General features: G+C 36.4%; 1 protein-coding gene across 1 annotated transcript in view; it reads left to right on the top strand.

Annotated features, from left to right (window-relative positions):
• Nucleotides 1-27,483, top strand: part of DOK6 (docking protein 6) — a 244,582-nt gene that overhangs the window by 82,477 nt on the left and 134,622 nt on the right. Inside the window, exon 2 of the mRNA XM_053991649.1 lies at nt 10,657-10,764. Within this exon, the coding sequence (XP_053847624.1) occupies nt 10,657-10,764 (108 nt within the window). The remainder of the gene's footprint in view (nt 1-10,656; nt 10,765-27,483) is intronic.

Raw genomic sequence — 27,483 nt, 5'->3', positions numbered from 1 at the left:
GTTTGTGAGTTTACTCACTACTGTCACTATATAATAAAGCTGTATCTGTAACAAGCTACCTATGTTTTCAGTCTTAAACTCTTACTAAGACTTCACAACTAAGATGGAAATTATTACTGCAAAACCCCAGATGTTGCTTCTGGTAGAATTAACACTAGTGAGCACACAGCATTACCACCCTGCTTCTCTTCTATATTAGGCTGCACATTACAGCTTCATATCTTGTGTCTGAGACCATCTCATCAGTGTCAGGAAGTGAGAAGGGAACAATACAGCTTTCTGCTCTTGTCCTACATGCACTTTTAAGACTGCAAGTGAGAAAAGGTACTTGTGTTAGGTAATCTTGAACCAACATGCTAGGTGTTTGTACTCTGTTAAATTTGACCAGAAGTGCTGCAACTTTTTTTTTCTCTCCTTCCACCATTTCATGCCCTCAGGTGGTTCCCAGAGCACAGAAAATCAATGTGCTTTCTATTTCTAAGCGGCTGATGAGACTATAAAAATAAATAGCATCAGTTGGGTAGACTAATAATTTTCTTCTGCCCATGGGAAATAGCTGGAGAAGGACAATCTTAGCTCCTGCAAGTTCTGGAAGGCTGGTGATAATCAGTGAAAGTAGGGGGAGGGGTGGGAAAGATATTTTGAGACTGTTTTTTCCTCTTAGATAATAATATTAGCTTAGTGGGATGACCATAGCTCCTTTAACAAAGAAATTAATGTTTGGTCTATGAGACCTTGAGTGTTACCAGTTTGGGTCTGAGCCAAAGCACACTGAAGCAGGGCTTCTGTGGATTCACCTGAATATATTTTGGGTGAATCTCTCAAACAATTCAGGGCATGTTTTTGGAGAGCTATCACAGGTACAGAGCAGGGAATTCAGAGTGGTGTTTTGGACTTAGGAAGTTTGGGTTTAGAAACCATCTGCTTTTCCTCTGCTCTATTTCCCTGGGGTCATAAGAACGTGGTTCCTAATCCCCTATAGTAGCTATTTCCCCACAGGACATACTGTCTAGGAATGTAACATACCAGCAACATTTGTGTTCTGAGAAAAGCTATTTCATGCTCTTTTTCTTTGAATAAAAACTGTCTTTATCTGTTAAAAATTTCCTGTTGCAACAAAAGCTGAACAGAACTGGTGTTGGTATTTACAAGAGCTAAGGGCTATAGCTTTTTCTCCCAAATCCTCTTAGCTATGTGTAAAAGCATTTGTTTTCTCATCCTTTTCTTGCTTTGGGTTATGTCTTTATTCATTACAGTATCGATGCATTGTAATGGCAGACTGGTAACATCTTTAAGCAGAGAATTTCTGGAAATACGTAGCATAAAAGTGGCAGAAAGCAAATCACTTATAGAAATCAAGCAAAGTTTGAAATATGTATCTTTCTGTTTGCATTTGTCTGAAAGTTACAACTCCCAGAGCAAGTCCTGTTTAGGTTTTTTTGGGTGTTTGGTTTGATTTCTGTTTGCTTGTTTTGTTTTTTTTTACTTCAAGGTAATTCTGTGCATAAATATTGCAGGAAATTTCAGTGAATTACTCCATTTTAGTATCTATTTAATATCTATGACAGAGGATTCTTGCTAACTCTGAGCTTTTAAGTATTTCCACTTACCACAAGATGTGAGTTCATCTTTCTCCCCTTCAGTTAACTTAAACATAAGAAGTAATGAAGGTCTTTGGGGCATGACAGCATCTCTTAAAACTGTGATTCTTTGTCAGGAGGAGATTTAACCTACAGGTTACAGTAATGCAGGTGATCAAATGCCAGAAAAACAGCACTGGAATTAAACATCCTCCTGAACATTACTATTTGTATGGTCCTGCTCAAACCCTGCTGCAGCCTTCATTTTGCAGAACGCCTTATTTTCTAGCAGAGATTAATTTCTCCATAAAATCTAGCGGTCATGTCATAGTACTTAAAGGGGATTCAAAGCTGAATATCTAACTACATTAAAAAAAAAAAATATATATGAATTTGGTTTGTAAGCAACCAACACGATTGAGTCATGCAAGCTGGTATTTCAGAGGTTTATTGAATATGCCATAGATAAATGCCATTTTTAAAATATACTCCTGTTCTGTGGTACAGTGCATCAAAATATGTTTGAAGAGCTTTTCTTCTACACTGGCATTTGTATATTCTTTAGTCTCCCTGTATAAACATGATGCACACACTTCATGCATGCCTGCGTGCCGGGGGGAGTGACCAGGCATTTAATAGAGTCACTTACAGATTACAGTGAGCTTTCACCCATTTACATCAGTGAGGCTGGATTTGCAAGGCTTTCTAAATATATGCTGAAATGACAAAATTTGTCAAAGAATAAAAGACTCCAACTTTCCTATTCTTCTCTGAGGATCAATTGCTGTTAGAAATTATACTCCTACATAAATATATAGTGACACAGTCAGCTCTCTTTGTTTTTTCTTTACAAAAAAATGCTTTAGACTTAGTGCTGTGCTCAGCTATGTTAAATCCCATGCAAACCAAACTTTTCACTTACTTTATCAGTCAAAACAACAGCTTCCTGAGCACTTTCATGCCTTTGCTGAGTTTCTATGCAATACTGTAGAGAAAAGATAAATTATCAGAGAGCTGGAGCACCCTCCTATGAAGGCAGGCTGAGAGTTCAGGTTATTCAACCTGAAGGAGAGAAGGCCCTGGGGAGACCTTAGAGAATCTTCCAGTACCTCAAAAGGGAAAATAGGGCCTTCAAGAGAGACAGAGCAGGACTTCTTACAAGGACATGTAATGATAGGAGAAAGGGGAGTGGCTTTAAACTGAAAGAGGGTAGTTTTACATTAGATATTAAGAATAAATTCTTTGTTGTGAGGATGGTGAGGCACAGAGACAGAAAAGTTGTGGGTGCCCCGTCCCTGGAAGTGTTCAATGCCAGGCTGGACAAAGCACCACATTGATGCTTTGAGAAAGCTGGTCTAGTCAGGGGGGGGTCCCTGCCCACCCTGGGGTGTGTGTGAGGAGTGGGTTGGAACTAGATGATCTTTAAGGTCCCTTCCAACCCAAACTGCTCTACAATTCCCTGATATGTTAGAAAATCTAGCTGATGTAAACCCAAGGAATAATTTTGGATTCTGAAGATAAATTTGAGCTTGTAACCCTCTAAATTGGAGCTGTAAAAATTATTTGAGGTTTTTTCCCCTTGGTAGTATAGAACAGATGTCTGTGATTACTGTTTTATTCTAAAGCTCTGCTTCATTTTAAGGTACTCAGTTGCATGTGTTTGATTTTTTAACACTTTCACAAATCCCTTCCTTCCTAACACAAAGTACTAAGGATCTGAGGTGATCGATACCATCTTTCAGTGTGTGTTATTTCAGCTTTTGTGTAAAAGTCTGAATTTTGTTTTCTAGAGACATTAAGTAAGAATTCTATCTCAATAACTTCTTTGTTTCTCAGCATTAGATTCCCTTGGTGGTACAATAAGTACCTTTAATTTTTTCAAGAAGTGATGACCGTCTACAAAATATGTGTAAAAGATACCATGTTTCAGTTTAATAAGCTCATCAGTAGAAGAAAGATAGTGATATTTCCATTATTTGTATATATATTTATAGTAGTAAAAATAAAGGAGTCCTAGTTTTCTTCTCTAAATATTGCTTTCCATTGTAGTATATCAAACCATCCTTTGTGTTTTTTCAAATTCAAGTGGGCTATGTTTACTTCTAGCTAATTAGGTAAAACATTTTTTTAAGAAGAGGGATTTCCACTAAAAAAACCCTTCAGATGAGTTAAGCAAGGTAATTACTCCAGTTCAGTTTGAGAACTTACTGAAATTTAATATTAAAATATTGCAAAACCATAACTGTCTCTGCTGGTATTTTTTTTTCTGATTATATTGAGAGAAGTACGTGTAGGAGGAGATATCAACATACATGGGTACATAATTATTCTTATGCAAGTGCTGCACATTCAGCTTAAACTCAGTGAAATGCTTGAGATTTCTTGAGCATAATAATTTATTTTTAAAAAATTGCAAGCTCTTGGATTTTACTGCTGGATGTGTGCTACAACTGTTGAAACGAAATTTTTTTTTCTGGTTTTGAGGGCATTTTTTTGTCATCAACTCTGAGGCCAGACATGAAGTGAGCAGTGTTAGTTTTCCTCCAAAAAGATCATTGCAGTTAGTCTTGCCAAAACTGAGTCAGAGATGCAGAAAGCCAAAAGAAATGGCTACTAGAACTGATTTTTTAAAATAACCGTAAGAGCAATTCAGATGTAAGTTATAAATTCTGCTGACCTGCAGACTGCTGTGGAGTCAGAGTGTGTTATTTGTGTAGGCTGTCCTTCTGCCCTTGAATTTCCCTGATGGTACTTCAGAAGAAAGCAACAGTGGTGAGGTTTTAAGCTATGGTTGCTTAAGGATTGATGGAGTCATATAACACTTTTCACAGGAATACACGGTGCAGATCTGTTCAGATCTGTATCTTCCACTCTCTTTTAAACACATAAAAATAAAAATCCTTCAGATTCCATAACTAAAGTGTTTGCATGATGCACAGAGTAGTTTAGCTAGTAGAGGAATAGTTGGAAAATTGCTATGGTGTACTTTGATTTCACATAAATCCCTAATAATAAAATAAATCCTTTTATGTATTACATGTATAGCCTCTGACTATAACACCATAAATTATAGTATATTACAAGCATCTATATGAATCTATAATGGCATGTTATGGCAGCAAAAAGATGACGTGTGTATACTATAACTGGGTGAATTGTCCCTAATCATCTCTCTCTAACCATCCTAATTGTCAGACTGCAATCAAGCCCACAAGGATTGATCTAATCTTAGATGGAACAGTTTGTAGCAGATGTTTCTTTATTTCTTCATTTCCTAACTTTAAATGCCAGCAGATTTGCAACGCACAAAATATTAGTAATAAAAAATGCTATCAGAAATTTTAGGATTTGAACTATGATACTAAAATTATCTAACACCTACTTGTATTGTTGCAGGAGGTCATACTCCAAGCTCTGTAAACTAGAAGTTTAACCTTGCTCCCTAATTTGGATGATGAAAAGAAGCTCAAGGGTACATGCAAGGTTATCATATATGAGGAATGTTTCCCTGGTGGATAGCATTCAGAGCATACCTTCAGACAATATTTCTCATTAAGGACACTACTAATCATTTTTGGTATATATTTGTGGGATTTCATTAATCATGACTTTACAGCTTAAATAGCTTTGCTTTTATTGTGGTTGCTTTGTGGTAGATAGTTCGGTAACATTTGAAGAAAATACACTGAAATAGGCAAGAACAGGTGGAGACTTAGACTCAATTAAAAAAAGAAATTGAAACTATCCAGGCTTATTGTATATTGTGGTAAAGTCTCAGCCCCACATCCCAGAGCTGCTGACAGGAGCAGGTAAGCTCTTGCTTCTGGGCATGGCTACGGATTCATTTCGCCTCTCCTGTTCGGGTGCTGGATATCAGATGGCAGTGGAGTATCTCTGCCCTGCTGCTGGGAGAAAGGTAAGTTCCCAGCAGTGTGATAAGGGAGCAGGAGCTGGCCTCAATTCCCTGCCACTCTGCACCCTCTGTGCTAATTTGGGAGCTCAGTGCTGTGCAGCAGTGCTACGCCTCTCTTGCTTCTTCATATGAATCCAAATTTGCCACCCAAAATGCACCCAATTAGTGCACTGGGAACTGTATTTCATTTCTATTGTCAAAAAGGTAGACAGCAAAATCAGAGCTGTTCAAATGCTGGTAGCTCAGGTAAGTGGATTGCAACCATGAGGTGTTTTGGTTTGTAGTTCAGGCTTTTTTTTTTTTTTTTTTTTTTTTTTCTATTGAATTGACTCAGCAGTAGCTTAGATCCTGTAACTTGCTCTTTAGGCTGAGGTATGGATCCCCATTTTCCTCCTGGGCCTTTTTATACATAATAACTGTGTTTCAATTTCTCCTAAGTTTTACTTGAATGCGTGACAAGTGTAGTTTCACTGAAGCAATAAGGCGTCATCTCGTCTCTTCTTCCTTAGCCAAATTATGCACGGAATCAAAAAATAGTGGGTGTCAAAACAATGGTTAAATATGACTTTACTGTGACAACTATTTTTATTTTTCTCATTATGAATGCTTTAAGTTGTGACTACATTTTTTAATTTCACAACGAGCTGCATTCCTCTTGCATACCCTATAGAAATATCCATTTTTAATGGAGCTAACTAGTGAGGTAAACTTGAACACATTCATATTTTAGTGCTTTTAATGCATATACTGCAGATGTTGTCTTGTCAAACAGGAGAGCAAAGCACTTGGCAAGTCAGGGATGAGAAATCAACTAGCCTTTCCTGCAGATAATGAGATGTAAATGCAGAACTGAATATTATTATGTTGTTGTCTTCCTGGAAGAAAATTTGATAGGTTATGCTAGCAAAAAGCTCCATGAATGATGCTTCAGTGCCTGTCCTGGTCAGTGATGGTTTCTGTTAGTAATTAGGAGCTGACTCATTGCTGTTTCTCTCAAGAGACAAATGTTTCTACAGCTAGTGGCAGAAAATTAGATGGTTTTCCAATATACCCAAGAAAGCTGCCATTTGTACTGTCCTTTGGATAGGTGCAGAGAGTTTTCAGAGCATCTAATGTAATTTGGGAAAAAAGCTTTTAGCTTTATTAAAAAAAAAAACCATGGGGGATTTGGTTTTTTTGTTGTTGTTATTGTTGTTTCTGTTTTCTGTTGGGTTGTTTGAGTGTGAAATTTCTGGAGTAATGTGTAGAAAGTTGTCAATAAAAGTCCCTTCTCTAAATATTAGTAATCACTGGGAAAGCTGTATTTGCTACAGCTGTGGATAAAAAGAAACGTGAATCTCAAAAGCATTTATTGTAAATGGCTAGAAAAGGCCTTAGAAATCTCTGGAAAATAGAAAATCATACATAAGATTTCCACTATAAACCAATTCTTTTAAATTATTTTAGAAAAGAGGAAAATATGTCCTTCTTTCTGAAAAAAATCTAGCCAGTGGATTTCCTGCAAAATGTATTTTAATGGATTTGTTATGAACAGCCATGGCAACAATAACACAATATTGTATGGTGTGATCATGAAAAGTAATGGCCCATTCAGAGGCCAAATTTTTGCATATATTAGTCAAGAATATTAAAAAATATGAACATGATGGAAATGTGAGCTGGGCAGTGTACTATATTAAGCAGAAGAAAAATAACAAAATAAGATTTCATAATTAATTGATCTGTTGCAGTGTTTCAAATAAAATATAAAAGAAAAGATCTCTGAAGATTAATAGAAATATATCAGCATTAGAAATCAAATTTCTAACTGGAAAGATTTCAGAAATCATTTGGGGGTGTGTGATAAAGTAATATTGTTCCAGGTTCTAGAATCCTCTCAGTAGCAAGATGAAGCTGCTCAGAGTCCATCCTGAGGAAAGAGGCTCCTCTCCCCTGCGAGCTCGTACATTGTAATCAAAATCGTTCCCATGTGCTATCGCAAGGGGCAACCTAATCAGTTCTCACCAGACCACAAGTGTGCTGAGTTATTGCCGTGGCTTACTGATACATAATTGCACAACATCCTGGGTAATATAATCTGTAAGAATATTTTTTATTGTGCTTTGCCCATCTTGTAAAACTGAGATAGGAAGGATGTTGTTTAAAGAGGTTCAGCTATGCCTAAGGCTCTGCAGGTAATTTCAATAGAATCCTTCTCAAGATTGTAATGAACAAGTTTTTTCTAATTGATACAGTAATAAAAGAAAAACTAAACCCAGCATGTATTTAATGCCATCTTCCTCAATTGCTGCAGTAAAAAATGCAATGGAATGGGGCAGACTTTGTGTTGTTTGCCCTTGATACAAAATTTTAAAATCATATATGTTGAACAGTGAGTGCTCATCTGAGGATGTAACCCTGATTAAATGATCAAATATTTGGCATTTCTTCAACTAAGCACATGTGGAAAACAGTCTCACAGGAAATACTAAGTGTTATGGAGACAACACAGTGAGTGGTTCTAATTCCCTGAGTTCTGGAAGGGCTGATGCTGATTTCTCTCACAATGGCTTCCCCAATTATCTGAGGACTTTAGAAGTCTTTCAGAAGTTTTGATTACAGCCAATGGCATCCTAAAGTAGGCCAGGGATAAAAGAGTATCTCACAGTTCGTGAATAATTGAGTAGGCTTTTGTATAACAATGAGGTGCCTTATGAAAGGCAAATGTTTGTTTGCTGTGTGCTCACATCTGCACCTATTTATTCATATTTATAGGTAAATTCATATGCTAATGCTTTTCCAAGCACTAAGATACAAAGTGTCTGTTGGCATAATAAGGTAAAACGCTGCTGAAATGCAATGGAACTGTACATGTTTATACCAGCTTTAAAATTAGGTTGCAAAAAATAAAATCCAAATGCAAGGATGTATCTTGGCATGAGTACATAGACTATCAGGGGTCCTCTTTGGGCCATTTCATTCTTTAGATCTCTCCTCTTCTTAAAGGCTTGGAAAAAACAGATGCCAATAAATTGAAGCAGTTATGATCTAAAGGACAAACTTACGTTTTTCTCCTCTTGCTACTCAGTGTTCTCTAAAAGCCAAGGCTGTTCACTCCTGCAGTCTGTATGCCGAAGCCTTTGAATTCATCTCGATTCTGAGATGTGTGAGAAGGCCTGATGAGGAGCATCCTTAAAGATAACTAGCATTGAGCCCTGGTATTTGATGGTAGTTCCCAGTAATAAGGAGGTCAAACCCTTCCTCTAGAATTTCATCAGCTTATCTGCAAAACCTCAAACTCACTTTCACCCTGGCTCAAATTGATATCCAGTGAAAAAAAGACTGAAGCCATCATTTGTCTGAACCTGCTCATTTGTCACTAAAGGAAGTGCTTTGGAGTATGCATTAGATGACCTTTGATCTAGAAAATGTTCTCATCCTCACAGGGAGAGGTCTGACTCCATGACTGTGATGTCTAGTTTGCCTTTTATAGGGATATTTCTAATGTACTGGATCTAACTGATACTTCTCATTGCAGCAAAATATGACTGCCATATATACATATATAAAAATATATTTTAAAAAACACAAACAAACAAAGAAAAAAAAAAAAAAAAAACAAAAAAAAACAAAAACCTCCACCAACCTTTGAAAAGCTTCTGTTAATCAACACAAATTATCAGTTTCATTGTCACCAGCTGTCAAAAATTCAGGTCATCTGTAAAATGCAGATTACTTGGCTATACTAAAACCCACATGAAGATGATGACTTGGGTTGGTCTGGCTTTTCTAAAGAGAATTTTTTGAGGACTATAAGACATTAAAGGCATATAATGAAAATAAGGAAATTAAGAAAACATTTGAAATTAAGATAGTGGGTTTTACCTTGATAAAGATCTTCCTAGGAAAAGACTTTCCTCAGAGGATGAGGAATGAACTGAAACTACACATAGACTAAAAAAACCACCCAAGATCCCAGAAGAGCCGGAAGCATTATTAAAAGTGGCACTTTTATTAAATAAATATGTCCATTTCAGACAGTTGGTGCTGCTGTTTTTTAGTAAGGTCAAAATAGTGTGAATGTGCTATATCTTTGTGTGTGGAGCTTTTCACATTATAAAATTGTGTTGAGCTAATATGTTTTAATCAGGAAATAACTATGGGAGCAGTGCTGTAGTTTTGGTAAAGTCAAGTTGCAATACTGCCAAGATGTTATTTGAAGAAAGTACTATCTAATAAAGATGGTTTATGATGTCCCAAAGTGTAATGTCATTTTTTTTCAGAAAATATGATATTGTCTTTGCTTTCCCTCAGGACAGGTGAAGTAATTTCTGAGATAGAAAGCACAGTTGTACAGTTGCCACTTTACAACCTTAGTAAAAAAAGCCTAAAAGTTCTACACTTTGTAAGACATATACTTGCAGAGGATTTAATGATGTACCATGTTTTCTTCTAAAAGTCTTCATAATTAAATATGTTGATACTGTAGCCCAGTGGTAGGCTTTTAAAAGAAAACACTTTGACTGATAACATTCATCTTAGATAGTGGCAACAGGATAATGTCAGTAGTATTATGTCATAATGTGGTTACTTAAGCTTAATTATTTTAAGCACTACATTAAGCTGCTACACTACATTTTCTGCTTGTATTCAGTTTAGACAGCAGACTGAGGGGAAAACTCTGCCTGCTCTAATTTCTTTGGGGTTTTTTAATTATTTATTTTTTTGGTAATGGGAGGTATGATTGATCCAAATTTAGTAGTACAGTATTTCTTGTGCCGTGTCATTAAATTTTGTAGAATTTGTACTGAATTAAGGCTCGTCACGTATGGCCAGTGGACTCACTGAGTAGTATTGGGTTTGGACTTTTTTCAATGTATCCTTGAATTAAAACATAAAATTCCATATGGTATTGCTTATAGAGCTGTCCAAGTATTGGTGAGAAGAATTAAGTAAACTGCTGTCATAGATTATAAAACTAGATTGATATCTAATCTCTTACTTGCATAATATAATCTAGAGGATTATCATTAATCAGCTTCTCTTTGAACTGCAAATTTTACTCTTAAAGTAAAGCACTGTCATTTCAAAATTTCTTCCTAAGTCAATTCTGTAACTGAATACATTTGTAATACTATCCACCTTTAAAGAAAAAATAATAGCATTCATTGATTTTGTTCACAGATTTTTAGGCGTTGTTGGTTGGTTTTCAAGAAGGCTTCCAGTAAAGGACCCAGGAGGCTAGAAAAATTTCCAGATGAGAAGGCAGCATATTTCAGGAACTTCCACAAGGTAAGTCATGCCTTTCTCTGAAGAAGTGAACTGAAGCATTGCCTGTTTACTACCCTTCCTTGGGAAGAGTGTGTTCTTGCTATGTCTGGTTTGCAAACAATACAGTGAAAGCCTTGCTGAAAACCTAATCCTGGCAATAAAGCAGAGTAAAATGTCCATAAGTCTCAGTGATGCAGGTGAGATATCATGCTGTTTTTTCCCAGATGAGCACAAAACCCTCAATGTATTTGAAACAATAGAATGATGTTTTTTCAGTTAAACACTCATAGTTTGAAAATGTGTAAAATTGGCTGCCTATTCAAATGTTTAATCAATAGTTGCTAGCTAAGTATTACACAAATTCTGAAACTGCTAAATGCCTCATTTGTAATGGTGACACTCTTTAAATTTGTAAGGTTTTTCCCAGAACTCTAGATTTACAAGCTCTGTCAACAAAAATTTTTAGCAGTAAAAAGTCAGGATTCACTGAATGAGATACTCCCTGCTTTCTCTATCACTCACACTTCTGTGATGGGAAACAAGATATTTGAGCACGAGTTCTTCTTTCTGTCTCATACATTACTGTTTATCAGCCCCCCAAAGTCTGTCAGTAAACTTCATACTGCCTAATCCTAAAATAGGGTGGGAGTCTGTGCTTGTACTATTGTCTTCTATCATGTCACTGTTAGCTTTATGGCATATCAATGTTAGATATTCCATTAAACCTGTCAAGTTGAAACACAAAGATGACTTAACCAAGGGCCATGCAGCAAGCAGTGAAAAAGCGTGATTGTAATCCTAGATCTCTTGAAGGCAGGTGTGATGTTTTTACCATAAAACTGCAAATTGGCCTTTAAGTTCCATTAGCCAGACTGCTCTAGCATGGCTTCCCCTGTGGGGACACAAGTCCTGACAATTAACCATCTCCAGCATGAGCTCTTCTCTCCATTTGCCCACAGGCCAGCATCCTGCTCCAACGTGGGCTTCTGATGAAGCCCCAGCTCTTTTGCAAGGCTTTGGGGAAGTTTTCTGTATTATTTTATTTTCATTCTTTTTTGAGCCTGTTATGCCTATAGCATACTTAATGTGTTAAAGGACTCAGAAAGACTTTATATGCTGCCTGTCAACTGTCATCATTGCAGAAAAATAATATGAAATGCAGGAATTGTTTGAGAAGCTAAGAAAATAATGTTGATACTGATGCAGCTGCATGTTACAGTACTGATGGAAGAGTCACCATTTTCAAATGGAAAGGAGGGGTGTTACTCTCTATCTCGTTTTTCCCCTCTTTTTCCACTCTGTGAGGGTAGGAAGAAGAGAGAAAGAAATGGATACTGTTTCCTATTTAAAAGAATAATGTGTTTCTGGCTGTAGAGAAAGAGGAATTGTTTCTCTTCACTTGGATTATATCCATTTTTCAAATAAAGCCATGAAATCATTTCTGAAGGTATATTATCACAAAATAGAAACCAAGAATCTTATTCTCTGGTTTGATTTTTTTCCTGAGGATATTTTATTATTTCATAGTGATTATTCTCCTCAATTTCTCCATTCTGATAAATAAAATAGTGGTGAAGTAGATGTGCATGAGTTCTGAATAGTCAAGCATTACTATTGAGGGAACAGTGCAGGTTGTTACAGGATCAAATATAGTTATTTGATTGTTGGTGTTGGATGAAAATACCCTGATTTTCTTTCTTTCTTTTCTAGAGCTCTTTATTTGTTCATTATATTTTGAAGTTGTTCAAAATACATATTTATCTCTAGTCAGTGCAAATTATTAGCCCTGTCTTGAAATTCTCCATTTCCTTTCTCACTCACAAAATATAAAGAGGGCATATGGTATGAAAAATTGGAGATTAACTCTGAGAATCAATGAAAAAAAATTATTAAATATTGAAGAACTGAGACTTGGTACTTTTAAAGAAAGATTAAAATAGAAGTTGCAAGCCTGACTCGTTATGAAAGGAGAACATGCATAAAGGGACAAAATGCTCTTTTTACTTGCTATTATTCATATAAGATTATATATATCGACTCTGAGGTCCTTTTCCCTATACAAATTTATTTGTAAGTATTAGAAGAGGTTGGTGTAGAGGGGTACTCAGAATGCACTGTATTTCTATAGCCACTTATGTCCTTCAGACTTTCAGATCAGTCTAGGTTACCTTGGGAGAAAGCCTAGGAGTAGCACAGAGTTAGATTGTGTTGTACAAATTTTTAGCTTTCTTATGCAGAGATATAGAAGAAAATATTACATCTCAACTGGAAATATACCAAAAATTAATATCTTTGATTTATGTGTTCAAATCAATATTCAAGACAAACCCTGATGTAAGTAACTCTAATGTAAGTAACTGATGTAAGTACCCTAATGTAAGTAACTCATCAAGGTCTCCACTTTTTCATGTTTGAGCTTGAAATGAGGCTTAAATGAAATTCCTATTTAAAGTAATTTACCAAGATGACTATATATCTCCTATACTTATGTAATGAACTTGTGTACTGGGCAATATGATTTATAGAAGGGGCTTAAAAAAGGAAAAAAACCCAGAACTGGTAACACAAAGCTAAAATAATTAGAAATAGAGATTTTCTGGTTTACATATGCTAAAAAAAATAGTCATTAATGAGTAAAAAAAGCTGTCCTCTTTAGAAAATTTATTCCCCTCCCCCCTCCCTCCCAGTATCCAGACTATGTATGGGTTTATTTGCTATTCTCTAATTCTGTAAATTGCAGTTGTGCAGTGCTTTGGTGTTGGTTTTTTTTTTTTCCTAGTAATTGTCTTACTATAAATAACAGTAATGACCTTAGTCCTAGACAAGTGCCTCCTAACAGCAACAGTGCATATTACATTCATTAGCCAAAACGTGACCTCATCTGTTCCTTGCAGTTTCTGGTATCAAATTAAAACTTCTCATTACTGTAAATTTAGACCATTGCAGTCTTGCTCAGGTAAGTTTATAGCTTTGCTGTTCTGTTTTCCCTTGAACATTCATTGTGGAGGTTTTGCAGAACAGCTGTATTGACTCCCATTGCTCCCTCCAAAGAGGGGACAAAATAGCAATAGCTCTGCATCCATGCCAAGGGTGGGTATGTTCTTGGTAGCCACCCCTTCATTGTCAGAAAAGACCAAAAACAGCCACCACAACTTTACCAACGTAAAAGAAAGCAAAAATAAAAAAGATTTTTTACTTCTGTAATAGAAGATTTAAAAAAAATTCACTATATAAATTCATATATACTATATAAAAAGTGAATTTTTCATGCTTTGGAGACATACTGACCAGGCAGTACCTGTGCCTGTAATCCATTAGGAGTGGCTTTCAGGAGCATTGCAGCAAATCAACATGAAGATTACTAGAAATGGGAGATCAAATGTTCAAACCTGGACTGTATCCAAATGAACTAGAAAAATCATTACAGAGTTTGCCAATTAATTGTTAAAGCAGAATTAGAAAGAGCAAAGTAGAGCTTGAAGAGCAACTAACCAGAATAGATTCTGACCCATCAGGATCCAAAACCTTGCCAAAGATCCCAGAGCATGAAGCAAATGTGCAAGAAAGAAAGAAAGTAGAAATTAACACTTTCACATTGGGGTTTACTGTAGAGAAAAGTGACATGCTCTGGTGTGGGTATACGAGGAGGGGGTTGGTAAACATATCTTTGTGTTATAAACTTGATCACGGGTACTTCAGGCCCAGCTACACAGAGAACAGAGTTACTTAAGAGCCCAAATGCCACTTAAGGAAGATATAGCTGAATTACTAATGGTAGTCCATAAATACCAAAATGGGAATCAACAAATAAGGATTCTTCCATTCCTTGTAAAATGTCCAGTTCCATTCATGCATGCTTCTTCTTCACTTATAAGCTAAGTAACTTTCACATGAAGTGAAGGTGTTGGGAGTTGGGTCTATCCCTGGCAAGATACAGCTGTCTTGGAGCAAGACAAGCTTGAATCTGTCAGTGCTAGTGTGATTACCCTTCAAAAAAAAAATAACTGACATCTGGCATACAGATCAAGACTTACTGATTTAATCCCCCCAATATGAGAAATTGTTCTGTTAAGATTGTGTAAACAACAGCTATCTCCAAGGTTTTGAGTTTTAAGTTAGCAAGATTAAAGTAGGATAAGATTTTTAGATTTATGTTGTTTTTCCTGTCATTATGTTCAATTATGATGTGCTTTATATAAATCTGCAAATGCAAAAGGAAATAAATTGCAAAACATTTTAGCAACAACTTCTGATAGTCAAAAATGTGTATGGGACAGATGGTGTTAAGCACATTATATAATATGTGTCCACAAAAATAGATAATAATCAAAAAAAAGCAGCAGTAGCCTTCTAACTGTAGTTTACTGGATTAAATTTGTGACCAGGGCCTCACAATGGTAGATACCTTACAATTTTATTTCATAGCTTGATTGTCCTGAAGAAACTTGTGGAATGCAATCCCAGTGATTTATGGCAAGTTCTTGTACCAGCTGCAGCAGCATCTCGAACACTTCTTGGCATTAAGGACTCCTGTGCGCATGTGCGCACAAACGCAGACCCAGACAGTCTAGTTTGGTAGGAGGAAGGAGGGGACAAGTTCTCTTTGTATGCAGGAACAGTAAGATATTTATTCTTCTACAGCACAGTTCCTAGTCTCTAACTGAGATGACCTTAAACCATGAGGTGCTTATTCAGGATAAGTGAATTCCTGATAACTTTGGAAAACACTGAATTTTGCCACAGTCATATATGTGCTAGCTCCCACAATTCTCAAATGTAATTACAGCCCTGACATGAAAAAAATACTGGTCTATGGTAGCACTATAATAATCATAACCATAAGAACTTCTCTTTCATTGTTTCCACTTAGTTGCCTTTGAGTTGTTCTGGTTTGTTGTTTTCCTTCATGTTCTCTAGCCATTGCCAAGTTGCCTAAATAAAGACTCTTATTGCTAAAGAAATGTGAACTAGCCTACTTTTATTCTAGTTTAGCCCAAGAGTTCTGCTTTACTGTGGAGTATTTCAGATTCTTATGTTGGTCATGTTCACTACAGAGCAGAAGTTGCGCTAGTTTCCTTATATACTTCTATAATTTGGCATGTTACTATTATTTCTCATTATATTGCATGGTGTCTCAGCTGTAAAGGTGTTCTTAAAAAGAAAGGTGAATAGACATCAAAATGTAAGTGTTAGGCCTAATTCTTGTGCTTTTTATGATAAGATATATTAAGACACTTGATTTGCCTCTAAATTTAAATATTATTTGAATTCCCCTTCTTCAGTTTTTTTCTTGGTATAATTGTTATGCTGTCTTTTTTCACAATCTCAAATTAAAACCTGCCTGGTTTTGCTCTGTTGACCATTCTGCTTCTACTATTTGTTAGTTGATCTGTAGTTCCTCAATAAGTCTTTATTTTCTCATCTGGTTAAATTCACTCAAAAAATCATATTTGATGAAAGCTAAACAAGAGTACCTTATGAAGATCTGGTCATATTCACAGATGTTGTTTGCTTTGAAAACTATCCCAGATTTAGAACACTTTTTCCTTTCCCTCTTCTCCCCTTATGAAGTATGGTAATTTTTTGTTTTCCAGAACTTCTTTCAAAACATTCAAAATAATGATCTCAGTGTAGTATTTTCTAATGAATCCAATGGATGTGTGTGTGACTATGTTAGTTTTGAATAATATATTTTAAGTTTTTATCTGCAAATAATTAGGAATTTAACAATTAGTTTTTGTAATTCTTTGCTCTTTGAGGTTGAAAGAGTTGCCCAAATGTACTTTGTGTGTTATTTACATCCCTATTTTGCCAAGTCTTCCACAGCAGAGGTAACTAAATATTCCTGAAAATTATAACCTTATTTTTCTGCATTTTGACATGAAATTATCTTCAAATATTTGTTTACAACACTTTCAAGTTATATCTTGCAGCAAAATCATGTGGCTGGTATGGGAAGGTTATGAAGGACATTGCTTCCATAGGCTGCTATTACTCAGCCAATGAAATGAAAATGAACCCTATTTAAATGAATAACTGTTAGCAAAATAGCTACAGTTCTGTCACCAAACAAAAAGATTTGCAGTAATTATCAGATGCCTCTTAAAATGTAGAAGTATTTGAACAACGTGGTTGTTCAAAGCAAGCATTGCATGTACCAGAAAGGAAATTGCAGGAATAATTAGAGATGTGCTGGTAATAAAGCCATTAATAGAGTCTGAGCACATCAAAGGGCAGCATACAAACAAATAAAACAAAATCTTTTTTGACAAAGTTTGTTTCAAGGCAATAACATTTTCTTTCCTTAACCATGTAATGAAGAAATCTACAAGTTGAGCATGCTGACAGGACCTTGAAATCCTACAAATATGGACCTAAAATGCATAAGTGATCCTATGAGTCCCTGGATCCATTCATCCATCTAAACCTTTAAGTCACAATGTATTAATTTGAAGTGTAAATTCACAATGTATTAATTTGAAGTGTAAATTCAAAGTGTCAATGTGCGGTGTTGAATTCCTCAAATGTGGCATCAGTGGCTGAATCTGAATATCAAGGAAGGAAATAACAGTAGGAAAATTAAACATAATCTTTACTTGTAACACAAAGGAACACCAACGCCTGTTAGTGGCCATTTTTATATAAAGATCCATGTACAGTTTAGTACAGAATATTCGTAGAATATTCATAGTAATAGTTGAGTGTGTATGTACAGTTTTGCAGCAAAAGGAATACTTTGCTCTTACAAATCAGCTGCTTAAATAGAAGAATATATTCCCATTATATTAAGTATTAAAAGAAGCTGGGAGACGAAACTTTTTTTCTTGGAAAAAGTAATACTGGGTAGGGGAGTAATGTTTCAGCAGGAGGAGAAAAAAATATATAATGTAAAAAAATATATAATGTAAAACTGAATGTAAAATGTCATTGAACCACATAACAATTCAGAACCTCTGGAGCCCATCTAGTTCAATCCCCTGCTCAAAGCAGTGTCAGTCAGATCACATTGTTCATAGCCATGTCCAGTTGTGTTTTGAATATCTTCAGGACTGGAAGCTGGATATATGACCTCTAGAAGGCTAAGCAAGAAATCCTGCACCTGCAGCCTGACAACTTAAGCAGTAGAAGAAGCTGGGAACTAATTGTCTGGAGTGCAGCTCTGCTGCAAAGGCCCCAAGGATCCCATTGGGCAGTGAGCTGAGCTGAGCCAGCTGTGTGGCAGCAATGAAGGCAAACCGTGTCCTGGAAAGCCTCAGGAGGAGGATGGGCAGCAGCATGAGGAAGCCTGGAAGGCTTCTCTATATTGAACCAGACCTTAATATTGTCTCTGATTCTGGTCCCCTCACTGCTCTATTCAAGACAGGAAAAAAACTCCAGAGAGTGTCAGTGAGGAAGTTGGAGGTTGGAGAATCTGAGGCAAGACTGAAGGAACTAGATTTACACTGGAGAGGAAAGAAGGCCTGTGGGCAACTAATCACAGCCTTCCAATTTTGATAGGGTGGCTGAGGTGTTCTCAAGGATCCTCACGGGAAGGACAAGAGGCAATGGGCAGAGGTTGCTTCAGGGGAAATCAGTTTGATGTAAGGAATAAAAAAAAAAAAAAATAGCCAACTGATGCTTAGAAAACTAAAGGTGAGAGCAGGCTAAGCAGAGAGGTCAGTATTTCCTCAGTGGAAATCTTGAAGACCTAGCTTGGCAAGGCCTTTTGTAACCTAATTGAAGAGCCTGCTTTCAAGGTGGACCAGATGATCTCCAGGGTTTCCATCCAACACAGAGTTTTCTGTGAACTATGAAGTTTATGTCGCTAAAGTTGCTACTATAGGTCTTGGTATATCTCTGTGCTGCATGTATTGTGTCAAACTGGTTTTGCCCTCTCCTGAGTATATTTCAGTGGCAGAAAAAATATACTTAATCTTCCTAGTGTCTCTTAAAACAGTCTCAGGAGAACTTTTCTTTGAACTGCTCTAGTGTTATTGCTTTATAGTAGAGGATATGATGGTCTGTGTGTCAGTTATGTATATTCTGGGTTTGCCATAGAAACCTAGCTGTGTTTTGGCAAAGTTCAAAGCCTTGCAAACCTCTATTTTGTTCATATTTTTTGGAAGCACTTCTGACTTTGACAGCTAAAATGTTTCATGTCATCTGTAAAACTTTGAATATGATGGAAATTCAGATAATTTTCTCTCGTGAGTAATGGAATATGTTTCCCCCAGTTCATTCAGGGCTAAAGAGCGGTATTCATTGTAAGAACTACTTATCATTTTTATAGACTAGTACAGGGGCAAGTGTTTGAGGTGAGATCATGGAGCCATTTTCTGTATGTATCTCCTCTGGCATTTGGTCACATGGAAAGGAAAATGGTTGAATTAAAACTTAAGAGAAGAAATAGACCAAATGTTAGAGCGTGGGAGAAAAATAAAAGAATAAATGTTCTGGCACTCTATGAAGCACCTTATCCTTTGGAAAGCTGTGAGAGACTCCAAGGTCAATGGAAAGCTGGCTGCTCAAATAATTGCTATGAGAAATGCTGAAGCGAAGAATGGGATGGGGAGTTTTGAAGAAAATATATATTACTAAAAGTAATAAATCTTTTTTAATTGACTGCACAAAGCCAGGGAGAGTGGTGCAGCGATAACAATCTCAACAATGAGAGGGAAGTGAACAAGCAAGCAAAGAGCATGGACATGGTCTGTCACTTCAGCTCAACTATACCTGGTAAAAAAATTCTGTGCAGCAGGGCAGGTGCACATAAACAGAAAGCAAGGAGAGATTGTTCAGGTTTTTACACCCAAGTAAATTGCTCTCCAATAACACTACCTCATTTGTTCCAGCAGCTGGGAGATATTCACTTCTCAGACATGGCCCAGGAGAGGCAGTTCCAAAATAAGAAGAGCATGTGTTTGGAAGAGAAGGTTTCAGTAGCAGAGACCCTGATGAAGCTGAGGGATAGACACTTAGGAGGGGAGAGACTGGAATTGAGGTATCTGAAGCAGGTCCTTATTGGTCCTTGGGGGAGAAATCAAGAAAAAGAAATGAGCTAGAATATAAAGCAGCTGGGCTTGCTGTGGAGATTTGCACTAACCAAACTCCCCTTTTTAATGCAAGTTAAAAGTGAAATCTGGATATCTTAAATTCAAATCAAAAGTTTAAAGGATTTTATTTTTACTTTTTTTTTGCTTTCACCATGCAATTCCTTGTTTCTTCCCTGCCAATATAATCCACACATCTCAGAAGCAAGGAAGGAGTAAAAGAAAATTAATATTTGTGAAACTATCTGTGTGAAATATACTTGTGTGATGACCAGTACAGAAGAACCTTGAGAAGAAAGGTCATACCATTAAGCCAGAAAAACATTATGAATTTATGACAGTCAAACAAATTTATAAAGCCTCTACTTAGCAGAATGATATTCACCATTTATTCTGACTGTGGTAAAAATAGTTATGGAAAATCAAATGCAATCATATATTTATGACTATGTGTATCATAATAAGTGTAAAATATGTACCAATAAACATAAAGATATTTATTTGTCATAAGATACAGGGTAGGAAGGCCATAAATCAGACCCAGTGGGGCCCACTGCCATATACAACAGGAAAATGGTAAACTAGACCTGTGGAACTTGCAGTCAGATATTGAGGTCTTCCTTTCCTAGCCTTCAGCACTTGACTCTGCATTTGTGTTTTTTCCAATATTTTGTGCCTCTAGTTTCACTATTCAAGTGTAGAAAGTAGGTATACTACATAAATAATAAAAGTTCATGATGAAAGTTAAAGACCTAATTATCTAGACTGCAGTTTACAACGCTAGTAAAAAAAAATATGTTATGTGAGGATTTTTTTTTTTTTCCTAATGACAACATTTTCCCTTGAAGCTACTCTGAATTATGTGTCTGTGTTGCTGGGGAATGTTTACCATATTGCTGTGGAAATGGGAAGAGGCGTGGACCCTTCTGCAGTCAGTATAAAAGGAAGCAGACAGGTATAAACAGAAGGTTATGGTGTATGAGCGAGGGCCAACAGGTTTGTCTGAGTAATTTGTTTTCTCTTAATAAAGGGAGATGAAATATAATAAGTTTTATGAGTACTAAGTTTCATTTGAGGTTATAGTTTACTTGGAATAAGGGAAGCTTTGCAATGTAAATAAAGAGCAATTTATTATGAAAATTAGCACAAAACTATCTAATTTTTACTTCTTCATAGAGGGAAATTTGAAATTCAAATCACTGGCTGATGAAGGTTATTAAAAATGCATTAGAGTTGAAAATGTAGCTGTATGTAATTGTCATAATAGATACTCAAAATTAATTTATCCCAAATGACAATTAAGCTAAAAGAATTTTCAAATTATCAGCTAACAAACTTCAGTTAATATTAGAAACAAATAAAATGAAAACATTTCAAAAAGTTTATAAAAAATCAAAACTATTTTAAAATAATCTTAAAAAAAGGATTACATTTCAGTTTAGAATTATTCCTTTTCTTCTCGTGCAAATTACTTCACTCTTGCAATTTTCTTTTACCTCATTTTCTCTCTATCACACTTTTCTCTCTTTCACCTTTTTCTCACAGAGAATTCTGGTCCACTTTGAGCGTATGTGTACACACACGTGCACAGGCATGGGCTGAATTTAGATTAAACTAAACTCATTTATTTTCCCTCCATACCTGGTAGTTTTTCATCTAGTTTGTGCATTTTTCCAATGAGGGATCTCATAGGTAGACGGGTCTTTAAATACTTCCTTCAGAATATCTGAAATGGCTCTAATATATATGTTTACATTTAAGAACAGCACCAGGCATTGTTGGATTGGGATGGGAGTTATTTTTATAGACACTGAGGCATATTTACAACCTTTAAAAATCAACAGAGGGGAAAAATTTTCTAAATAATACTACTTTTGTGGTGGGTGTGTAAGTACTAATGTTTTCTAGAAACAAGACAAGCCAGGAACTGTCAGCTAGTGGATATGTCTGTGATTGTGCTTGTAGATGTACACACATGGGCTTGCACCACTTGCTGCTGTCCATGGCCAGGAGTGTGTCCCAGCCCCCAGCTGAGTCCTGTGTTTGTATTTCTCTTCATGATATTTCTCCCCTTTGGCATAAGATGAGAAAGCCAAGACAAAGATGGCTCTTTTCCTGGCTAATGTAATTTGTTTTTTTCTGAATATACCTCTTGATAGTTCAGCAGATACACAGCATTTTAGAGGTCCTTAAAATCTGCATCATGAGTTTATTCTCAGCTGTGATTTTTTTTCCCCTGTTAGTGTTATGTTAGAGGTAAGCCAACCTTTGTCTCCTGCTTCTGACCCCAGCCTCCCCCATGGTTTCAAGATCTGGCTAAAGGAAGCTAAAGCTGAAATTAAAGGCTTTCACAGATTGAAACAGATAGGAAGAGGAATTATACCTGGGGCTTGGCCACTGCTGTCAGTTCAGCATAAATACAGGTATAATAATTTCTGTGCATTGGAAGCCTAGGGTTACTTGGATCCTCCAACACTCCTGACCGTTTGTCAATGCACTGAGAGATTTCATGGTGAGGATTTTAACTTGCAGTTCAGCAGGAGGAATTATATATACACATAACTTACTGCATTCAACTGATTACTGTGTGTAAGTGATTTGTTTTCAAATTTAGTCTATGTTAATAAACACTTATTTTTAATTGAGCTGATCTTACAAGGTAATTTTGGAAACTAAGGCAAGTCAGCTAACTTAAGTAAACCAAGAGGAAAATTTAAAGGAAGTTTTGGAAATGTTTCTCCTTTTCTTTCCACTCCAAGAGCAGTAACATATTCCTTTTAATTAACCAATACCTTTGGGTCAAAAATAGAACAGATCTGGACTATCATCTACTTTGGCAATGTTAAAAGTGAAAACTCTGAAAACTGGAAATAGTTTCTAACTGTCCAGTGTATTTTAGTTACCTCACAAGGATATTAATACTCATCTAATGATCTAGTGTCCATAGTGAAATATTGCATAAATACGATTTGCATGCCTACTAACTGTAGCAGGAAGTTTGATACTTGAAAGCTTTTTTTTTTTTTTAATTGCAGCTGAAATTTGAAAGGATAATTGTGAAACCTATTTTATCTCAGTTGTGAATCATCTTCCCCCTCTGCCATCTCTCTCTAACGTGATGTTATTTTTCAAGTGTGCACCTGGGTTGCAAATTAGAAAATTTGTGTTGTTTTAGTATTAGGACATTAGTTTAAATTTTGTTATCACTCACTTTTACAGAAGGCTATATTTTTTCCCTTTTTATTTTAATGCATGCACAGTAGCCTGATATTCAGATTGCTCTTCAAAATGAAAGGTTAGATTGGAAAACATATTTCAAAGGCTCTTTAGAATAGCAAGGAAATGGGATTGAGGAGAACTGGGATTTTTGTTCTGCCAATGGCTGTCTGTACAATTACCCCATGAAGTGTGAATGCATTTTTTTCAGTATGTATTTAAAAATCCTGATTAAAATATTTGTTAAGGGAATAAGTCCATGTGCACATGAACTGATCAGATTTTAACTATCATTTTCAAAGACCAGAACCAGAACCAGAATAATCCCAGTGGGCTGGTTGATTTTATGGATTAGGCAGCAGCTCAATCCTGACAGTATTCCAGCGGCACGGCTTGAGAGACAGTAACTTGGCTTGGAAAAATCCCTACATCTTTGCCTAGTAAAGGCAAAGGCAGCTGATATGACTTTAATACACTTACTCTGAACTGGTAGGTTTGATTTACCACCACTGTCAACCAATTTAGCATTTAAAGTAGCATTAAAAAAGCTAGTAGAGGAAGATTGTTTTCCATCCTTAATTTTTTTTAGAGTTCATTGAGACAAAATTAAGAGTTTGTAACTGTTTATGTGGTAAGTGATCAGTTATATTACGCCGTGAAACTGGATACTCAGGTTGTAGCCCATATGAAAGTTGGATGTTCTAATACTTAGAATTAGTTAAGACTTAAAGAATGGAGAGAAGTTTTCTTTATACTCTTTAAAATTTTAAGCCTGCTTTTCCCTTCTCCTAATCCTAATCTCAACCCCATGAACTTTATTTTAACTGTATTTTCCCCCTCCTCTGCTCCAGTTATAGTAGAGGAAGATGAGTAGATGATTTTCATGAGTGCACTGGAGTTTGGCCAGCGGTCAACCCACTACAGCTGTAAATAGTAATAATTTTTATTTCTCTTCCAGTTTTTTAAATTTTGAGAAATTAAAATCATTATTTTATTTTGTATTCAGTCTAAATTTGCATTGTGTCATCTAGGTTTTCTAAAAATGCTGGAAAATTCAAACTTATGCATTTTTTTTAATCCCAGTTTTATCTGCAGGATAAGAAGGAATTATTCATTATTCTCCTATCAGATCTACACATATTTCTTCTCATCAAAGTTTTCTTTTTTTGCCCTGCATTACTGCCTTATACTTAGCCTGATTTATTTTAAATATATTCATTAATTCTGCCCGGTTTTGGTGGGTTTTTTTTATTTTTATGATGTACTTTTTCAGTTAACAGACAAGATTCTTACTATTGTTATAGGCGTGGTTTCCTTTTAGTACTTAGACGAATGAACATTTACTTGGTAGAAGTTTCTTAAACACTTACTCCTTTGAAATAGCAGCTGGAGACCTGCCCTAGAGGCATAATGTGGAGGTTGATATGCCACTTTTTGGCAATAGTCCTGGAGAGTGTTGTTACCATAACAACTCAATTTCCAAGGGTAAATCCACATGCAGAGATGGGGAAAACTCTTCTATTCTCTTTGGAATTTTTTTGCTCTTTTATGATCCATTCTTTCACCTCTCTGATCTTGGGATTTCTCTCTCCCTTATTATGTTCCTCTTGTAATCTTATGCTTTAAGATTTGCTATTCTTTCATGAAATAGGTTTTTTTTTTCCTTTTTTTTTCTGCCCCTTAGTACATTTTAACCTTAAGTCCTGTTCTCCAGTCTCTTGCATCTCCTTGTCCTATTGTTGGTTTTGTGCAATATATGCTGATGTCGTGGAAATGTGTTTCCTCTTAAATACTCGGAATGGCCTAATCCCATAAGGGTTTGCCCAAACACACAAAGGTCCAAATATCCTTGCAGGCCTGTTAGCATCCCTTTCTTAGACTTAGAAGATATTTCTTATGAAGAGTTTCCTTGTCCAACCTTGTCTGCTCACAGCAGAGCCACCTCTGAGGTCCAAAGTCTGAGCAAACATGGTTGCACAGGGCAATGTCCAGTTGAGTCTCGAAGGATGGAGATTGCATAACCTCACTGGGCTGCCTGTCCCACTGTTGGACTATCTCCATGGTGGGAACATAACTTCTCATATGCAGCCTGAACATCTCTTGTCTCAGTTTATGCCCATTGTCCATCTTCCTTCCGCCAGGCACAGCTGTGAAGAGCCTGGCTCCGTCTCCTCGATAATCTCCCTGGTGGCACTGAGGGGACTGCAGCTAGATGCCCCCAAATCCATCCCCACTGCAGGATGGAGCAGCTGCTTCCTTCAACCTCTACCCCGACACAGGGCAATAGTCCCAGCTCTGGCTGTCCTGGGGACCCTCTGCTGAACTGACTTTGTCATTGGAGTCACTTTTTCATTGGAGTCCCAAAACTGGGCAGAGTATTATAGAGGTGATCTAATGAATACTGAGTAAAAAAAAAGTCACTTCTCTTGATTTATGGTCTGTGCTTCTTTTAATGCAGCCATTTCCCCAGTCTCAAAGGTCTTTATGCTTTTCAGACAGCACACTGCCTTTTCTTAAGAGCCCAAATCACATCCAGCTCCATCCAAAGCTGTAACAAAACTACTCTGTGACAATTAGATTTAGCAATGTCAAAAGAGCCACTGCTAGCTGCAGATAGTATCACTGAAAGCTGAGCTGGAGGCGTTTAGATGCTTTGAGATCCTGTCTGTGGTCCTCTGATCTACTGTGGTCCTCTGATGTACTGAGCCAACATCTTGTGTTCTCCTTTTGCAGACAGGAAGCAGCATATTGGTGTCTCCTTTGCCCTTTTCTTGCCATGATAGTTGACATGACCCTTGCTTTATATATCACTCTCTTATTGTTGGCATGCTGTTTCTGGTTTGGGGTAGTTCTTTCCTGTCTGGGCGTCCTTCACTGGAGTCCTTCTCCTTGCCCCTGTATTGGCTTTTGCTCTGTCACATTACTGCTTGCATGGTATTACACAACAGATGGTCGTATGTGGATCATTTTTAAGAAATAAGAAGATAAATTATTGCATTTTATAGCTTTCTCTTCTGCTTCTATTTTCTCTAGTTAGAACTTAAATGACAGGAAGGTAGTGTGCAATGCAAAACAGAAACCCATTTATGTAAATTCAGACCTTTTCTTTTGCCCAGGCAATTTCCAGGACTCTGCACAGTGGAAATAACATTCAGTAGATGGAATTGCAGAATCATTTCCCTCCCAGTTTCATATGGAAGGCACATGTTTGGAAGAATTAAAATAAGATATAACTCAGAATGGGGCACTTAAGGTTTTATTCAGGGTTTTGTGGTTTTCATCTCTTTTGGACCTCCTTTCTTATTTACCATAGAATTGTTATTTTTGTAGAGATGCAAATATAATAGGTGATTTGGAAGTAATATTTCTGTAATTGTGGAAGAGTTATCTCATCTATTTAAAGGTACAATTTGAGCACCAGATCCCACAATGTGTTATATATGTACAGTCTTTACATGTCCATGTAAAGGAAATCCTACATCTTCATCTGCATGACTAGAACAGATTTTTAGTACAAGAAGCAAACAAAAAATGTCCAGTGTATGTCAATAGTGAAGTGTTGTAGATTAAAGAGAAAGTGTGCTGAATTGTTCCTAAAGGCCTTCCTCTTTGAAAGAAATAAATATAGTTCCAAAGAAAGTAATCAGAAAAGAGGGAAAATTCATTTACTGTTAAGAAGCAATGCATCTCAGTTAATATGAGCCTTTGTTTAAATTAAGTGTCTTTTGGAATTTCACATCTAGGAATATAACTAAGATACTGAAATGATAACAAAACACCCAAACATTTGAAAGGATGGGTGTTTTAAGATGCATTGACAGTAACAGTTTCATAATATAAAATACTTTGCTAGTACAATGAAATTGTGATCTTCTAATTATTTCCTATTATTTACCCGGGTAACAAATGCTCTTTCAAAAAGAAGACTGTAGGTTGATAAACAGGCAAGGACTAAAGTTTCTTTAGAGAGACCAGAAGTTTGTTACTAGAAATCTGTTATCTGATCTTTTCTGGCTAGACAGATATAACTGACCACTTCAAAGCCTGGGTGTGCTGGTTCGAGATTTTATTTTCCATATAGCAATCCTAAATAATTTTCTTGATCATCAGCCTATACTTGTGTATCCTGCTATGGCTACCTGCCACTGAAGGCTTTCTTACATTAGTAGTTTTCCTACACTTGAATTATTTACTAGATATCTGCAGCATGGCTTTACTGAAATTAAATTACAGCTGGTATAGCTAGAGAAAAGTGGAGTTAGACTTCTGAAATCTATCAGGATGATTTTCAGATGATTTCCTAGTCTCTTGGCACAGACATGCACTAAAACGAAAACAGACCAATCATTTAATATTTCTTGTAACTCAGTCCCCTGGCATCTGACAATGTTTGCGCATTCTGGTAGGGAGTAGGGAATTGAAAAAATTTGGTATTAGCATTAAATTTAAGATCTTTATGCAGAAAGGTGACTTCAAGTTTATGTGAACCTCTCAG

This window comes from Vidua macroura, chromosome 1, assembly GCF_024509145.1.
Source record: "Vidua macroura isolate BioBank_ID:100142 chromosome 1, ASM2450914v1, whole genome shotgun sequence".
NCBI lineage: Eukaryota > Metazoa > Chordata > Aves > Passeriformes > Viduidae > Vidua > Vidua macroura.
This window is presented reverse-complemented; position numbering and strand designations above follow the sequence as displayed.